The sequence below is a fragment of the Chlamydotis macqueenii genome, chromosome 14 (genome assembly GCF_036417535.1).
Source record: "Chlamydotis macqueenii isolate bChlMac1 chromosome 14, bChlMac1.mat, whole genome shotgun sequence".
Classification (NCBI taxonomy): domain Eukaryota; kingdom Metazoa; phylum Chordata; class Aves; order Otidiformes; family Otididae; genus Chlamydotis; species Chlamydotis macqueenii.
In genome coordinates, this window is record NC_141569.1 from 11,271,116 (window position 1) to 11,277,115 (window position 6,000).

Below are 6,000 nucleotides of genomic sequence, written 5' to 3' on the forward strand. Positions count from 1 at the left end.
GCCACACTCAGAGCAGAACTCCACTGCTGAATAGCCGAGTGAAGTCTACATTCCTCCCACAGCAACCTTCAACGAGACGTGAAGTATTTATGACTGCAGACAGTATGTTAACCAGGATATTGCTTGAACAAAGTCTCTCTTACCCAAGTTGTTTTTTTTTAAAAAAAAAAAAGTTTTAAATATAGAAAACAGAAATAACTTAGGGGTTTCTGCCACTGTATTCAGCAAAACCTCACCTTTCAGACTGTCCAATCTGCAAGAAAATACCTTGGGTTTTGCTGTTTGCACACAGACACGTTCAGCTTCAAAGAGCTGCATGGCCCCGTATGAACTGCAAAGGCATTGATCATTCAAGTTTGACTCTGCGCAGCAGACAGCCAGAACACCCATATTTGCTAGAGAAACCATGTTGCTTTCTGCAACATCACAAACAGATATTTTGCACCTAATGAGCAATACCAGATTAGAGAACAAATACAAAGAAAAGGAGAGTAAGAGCAACCACAGCCAAATACTTGAATAAATACTTCCAGGATCCAATCCACTGCACAGGAGAGCTCTAGATCCTACAGACTGTTCAAAAAACTGCTGTCACTCAGAGCGAGCTGCTCCTCACGTCCAGGGTACGCTGTCCTGCTGTGGCAGCATCTTATCACCCACCCACTCACACCACCACCATGACAAAGAGGCAACATAGCACTATCACATCAGAAAGCAGTGAAGTCATCAAATAGCTCAAAAATCTATGGTCAAGCAGTAACACAGCCCAGGACAGTACCCTAACCATGGAAATATTCCTTCTTCTGGAGGCCCACCATGGCTGAAGTCCTTTGCCTTAAGTTTAAAGCTATCTGAGACACTAATGCAGTTCAGTACAGGGGCCCAGCAGATGCCAGCAGACTGCACAGCCAGGCAAGATCCAGCTACGTGCTCCTTTCTGTGAAGAAATAAAGTCTTCCAAAGAGCATAAATCTCAGTGGCAAAGAGGGCTGCATGCAAGATGAGACGCACAGGGACAGTAGTCTTCGCAGAGCCTGTTCTCACCAGGTGCACGTAGAGGGAGACCGTGCCCACAGGAAGCACAGACAGCCAAACGGAATTAATCTCTCCATCAGAAAGACGTCAGCTGACCGAGAAAATTTATGTTCCCTGCTCAAACAAACCCCCACCATGCCTATTGTATCTCAGGGATATAACATTACCAGTAGTTAGTTACACCTCAAATCAACAGTCTGTAGTACAACATTCTTTCAGAAATGTTTACAGGAGTACCAAGTATCACGTGGCATCGGTTCCTTTATTTTATTTTTAGAAAAGAAAGAAATGGCACTAGACGTGTCAGTTAACAAACGAAGAACCACAGTAACTCGCACACAGGGACACAACCACTTTCTAACGAGAATATTCTCCCTCACCGCTGCAGGTTGCAACAGAACTCTCAAGTTCATCACAGATTAGTTCTAGGCTTACAGAGAGGACTTTCCTGGCCTTCAGTACCTTTACCAGGACCATACGCAATGTGTTAAAGCAAAATCCTTCCAGGAGCCCTACTCATTCACCCAGCCTCTGGAAGCAGTCATCCTTAGCGATGACCGACCTGGCTCCAGATTTCCCTGCACCCCGTTTCGTCACTGCCGTTACCTGAACACCACACTCCTACAGAGCAGAGCTGGACAACAAGGGAAGAGCACGAGAAGAATGAAAAGCAACACTGAGCAGAGCTCAGACTCTAACATGCTTTGTGGGTAGCAATTAAAAACCAGCAACTGGCAAAGCAAAAACCTGAAGTTACATAAAAATGCAAAACTTCAGCACAAGAGTTCTGTCAGAAACGAGTCCATCTGCTCCAGTTCCTCAGCAACAGAGTTCAAGACCTATGCCACTCACACCTTCAGTGGCTGCACATGCCCTTCCCAGTGCTGGAGCCTGGGCCCAGTTCTCTCTCTAACTGCACAAAATGCTGTAGTCCACAACTTGCAAAGGCCAGGAAAGCACTAAAGCCAAGCTCGTGTCCAGACAGTAAAAAACAAACAGAGAAATTAAGAAACAACCATCTCTTCTGAAACAAAGAAGTGCCAGCTTTATCACTTTCAATCTAAATGGCAATAACCCAGCATTAACGCCATGTGCACAAGGAAGTATGCCACCAGCTGCCGGTAGCCACCATATCGTCACTTCTGGAGCAGAAAAAACAGCCCTGAGAAACACTGCTATAATTTTTCTCTCCAACACAAAATCTGTCAGTAGCTGCTGGGAGCATGAAGAGCTTCAGTCAACCTTAACTGAGATTAACTCAACACTTAAAATAACTTCACTTCAGAATATGCACATCCCTCTTTACAACTGAATGCTACCTGACCAGCCTCCACTGTCTGAGGCAATGTCCGAGCGCAGCGGATGCCAGGGCTATTAACAAATCTCCATGCAAAACAATACCTGCCACCATCCCACCTACCCAGAGGCACTACTTAAATGCTAGACTTTGCATCCTAGTAAAGACAAAACCAAATGCCAGCCCTTCTGCTGGAAGCACTCTTGACATTTTGGAAATAGGCCTTTTCAAAATTCGCAATGATCCACTGAAAAATTCAAAGCTTGCATGGGGCAGACACAGAGGTCTGAGAGACAAGCACTTTCCTCTTGGTGAAAGAAGAAGTTTAGGGAGCAGTGGGCACAAGCTCTGTGAGCTTCAAGAATTAAAAGCTCTGAGAAAGTCCTGCTTTAAGGTGGAGGTGCTCCATCATCAAGCCAGGTAAAAAGAATTATCTGAAAGGGTAGCCCAGCTATGACAAACCATCCTAAAAACAGCAGTGCAGACCCTCCTGGGGCTTTGTGGTTGCTGTTCTGGGATTTTATTTGAGCTTTAGCAGGCTCTCAAAAAAGTTCATTCCAGTTACCCAAATACAAATATTCCAGGAATTAAATGGCTACATAAACACAGGATCCAAGGAGCAAGCTTGGTTATTTCTAGCTACTATGTCACATTCAGCAATTAAAAGATTTTAACTGTCCTGTCTCTAAAAATCCCTGTCCCTTCACATTCCATAAGCAGCAGAGCTAAAATGAAGGACCACTCAGACAGCCCGCACTTACTTACTGAACGAAGAAAGCAAGATTGAAGGAGAGGAGGATCCCAGGTTGTCTAAAAAACGCTTCTCTTCTTTGTACTTTTTTTCTGAACACAGCTATGCTTTTGAGTCACCAGGACAATTCAGCGAGGTTAATGTCATACTATGGCAGACAGGAAGGCAGTTTTACTGAAAAGTCAACCCTTCGTTGCATATTCAAATAACAGGCTCGATCACTAAGACAGTTTTGCCATCGTACAAGCTGCAGTTCTGTGGAGCACGTTGTAAAGCCACTGATAGCAGAGACAAGTGTTGTGAAAGTACCTCTGCTAGCTTCTGTTTACAAAGTGAGACCCTCCCACAACCGCATCACTGAGCACATGTCTGCTGAGAGATCCCTGCTTTGCTCTGCAAAACAAAGCTAAGTATATGCACAAACCTCGGACGGACAGCAGCCTCTTACCCGCGAAGACTAAAGAATGAGTCTCCACAAGGAGACGGATTCTTCCTACAGAACATGCAAGGGGATCGGAGACCCAGAGCCTAACTGTGCCACAAACAAATTAAAGCTGCTGTCAGTATCTTCCCGAAATTGCCCCTCCCGTGGGCACTCTGTGACAAGTGCTCGCCCATCTCCCAGAGCACACAGCAGGAACGCTGCATGTTCCTAAATGAACTCAGGTGAAAGTAAGGATTTCTCCCCAAATCCCGCATGCACCAGCAGCATCTCTCTGGCATCAGTGGCTACACTGAAATTAAAGAGATCAAGATGGTTTCAGTGTCAGTGTTGTCACATGAGTTAATTTTCACACCCTGCATCACGTAATAATTAAAACCCAGAGTACTCCTGAGTGAGGAACCTTATGTTTACAAAAACGCATTTAAGAAATACTCTAAGAAAATATCGAAAAACTGCAAGAAATATACGAACATAACCGCAAATTTTAAAAATCATGCTGAAAAACATCAAAAAATTATAACTGTATTCAAAACCATATTAAACAAAAAAGTTGAGTGCATCCAAGTCCTTCCAGAAGTCTTGAAAGTTCAATCAGTTTTGCTTCTTATTAAGGACATTATAAAACCAACTAAAGGAATTCGTGAGTGTGGTGTGAAATTGGAGGGGGGAAGTCTGAATAACGGGCAAGGTTTCCTGTCCGTGAGGCCTGTCAGGCCGTGACACAGCCCCTCCCCGGCCATCGCCAAAGTCTCACAGCTTGGAAACCTCAAGCCAGGCCAGACAAAGAGAAGCCGTCTGACAGCGTTGAAGCCGGAGCAGGCAGGAGCGGGGAACGCTTTCCTCCTGCCCTTGTCATCTCCAGCGTGCCCCCGCAAAAAAAAAAAAACCACCCCAAAAACAAAAAACAACCTTGTAACGGGGAAAAAGCTCCACCGAACTTTGCAGCCATCCGCTGTTCCCGGGCGGAGGGATGGTGCCTCCGACCCCTGAAGGGAGAAAGAGCCGCGGGGGAGCGCGGTCCGGCACAGGTGCGCGGCAGAGCCCGGTGACAGCCCGGGCTGGCAGGCAGCCCCAGCAGCTCCCGGCCGCAGCGCGGCCCCGGAGCCGGCAGCTTCCCTTCCCCGGCTCCCCGCACCCCGGCAGGGTCCCCTCGGCAAGATGGCTGCCCGCCCTCGAGGGTGCCGGCTGCGAGGGCGCCCGGCTCGGCCTCCGCCGCACCGCGCCTCGCCGGCCTCCGCCGCAAAATGGCAGCGGCCGCGGCCCCCCGCCCTCCCCCACCCGCGCCCCGCCGGTGCTTACGAGCTGCAGGGCCGTCGCCGCGGTGGTGGCGGAAGGCTCCGGCTTCTCCCCGGGGCCGCCGTCCGGCACCGTCGTCGGCACCGGCTCGGCCGGCTGCAAGCGGGGCGGCGGCGGGCTGGCGGGGCCCTGCTGCGGCCCGGTGCGGCCGCGGCTCCGCGAGCCGGCCTCAGCCTCCTCCTCCTCCTCCTCCTCGTCGTCGTCGTCTTCGTCCTCCTCCTCCTCCTCCTCCGGCGTCTCGACGCCCTCCTCCTCCTCCTCCTCCTCCTCCGCTGCCTCCTCCCCGCCGTCCCGCAGCAGCAGGGGGAACGCCAGGGCCCCACGGGGCGCGTCGACCGCCGGGCCGGGTCCGTCGACGCCGGCCGCCGGGTCCTGCGGCGCGGGGAGGCGGGGGGGCGGCGAGCCGGGGTCGGGCAGAGCCTCAGCGCCGTCGGCGGCGCCGCCGAGGTACTCGGCGTTGATCATGGAGGCCAGGTCCTGCAGCCGGCGCAGCGGGATGTAGCAGGACGAGGGGTCCTGGCCGTAGACGGGCTTGGCGGCAGCGGCCAACTGCATGGCGGGCGGCTCGGGGCCGCGGCCCTCGCCGAAGGGGCCGCCCTTGGCCTCGGCGGCGGCCAGCGAGGTGCCAAAGGGGACGAGGCAGCTACGGCGGCTCACTTCGCAGGCCTGCTCCATGCCGGGCCGCGGGCATCCACCTGCGGGCACAGCACAATGGGGTCAGCCCGGCCACCGCCGCCGCCGCCGCAAAATGGCAGCCGCGCCCGGGGGCCCGCTTCGTTCCGCCGGCCCCGCGCGGGCCGACGCCGCCGTCGCCGCGTTAGGCCCAGGCCGCGGCCCGCCACCCGGCACGACACGGTCCGCCTGGCCTCGGGCCGCCCGCTTCGCCGGGGCTCCGCTCACCTGCGGCCGCCGCGGCCGGCTCGCCGCTTGCCCCCTGTGCGGGCCCAGAAGGAGACGCGCCGACCCGGCCCGGCCAGGCCCCACCAGCCCTGCTCCTCCGCCACCTCCCTCCTCCCTCCCCCGCATGCGCGCGCCCGCCGCCGCCATCCCGCCAGCGCGCGCGCCCCCCGCGCCCGCTCTTGGGGTTCGGCGGCGGCCAATCAGCGCGCGCCCGCGCCGGCCAACCCCCCCCCCCCCCTCCTCCGCCACCCCTCGGCGGGTACCCCCCCCTGCGCG

The 6,000-nt window shown here is 53.8% G+C and overlaps 1 protein-coding gene across 1 annotated transcript in view; it reads right to left on the reverse strand.

The window, feature by feature from the left end:
• NSD1 (nuclear receptor binding SET domain protein 1) overlaps positions 1-5,794 on the reverse strand; it is a 58,687-nt gene extending 52,893 nt beyond the window's left edge. The window contains exons 1-2 of the mRNA XM_086759023.1: positions 5,725-5,794; positions 4,828-5,519 (exon numbers count right to left, since the gene is read on the reverse strand). Coding sequence (XP_086615149.1) covers positions 4,828-5,499 — 672 coding nt within the window. The 5' untranslated portion in view covers positions 5,500-5,519; positions 5,725-5,794. The remainder of the gene's footprint in view (positions 1-4,827; positions 5,520-5,724) is intronic.
• Positions 5,795-6,000: the final 206 nt, after the last annotated feature.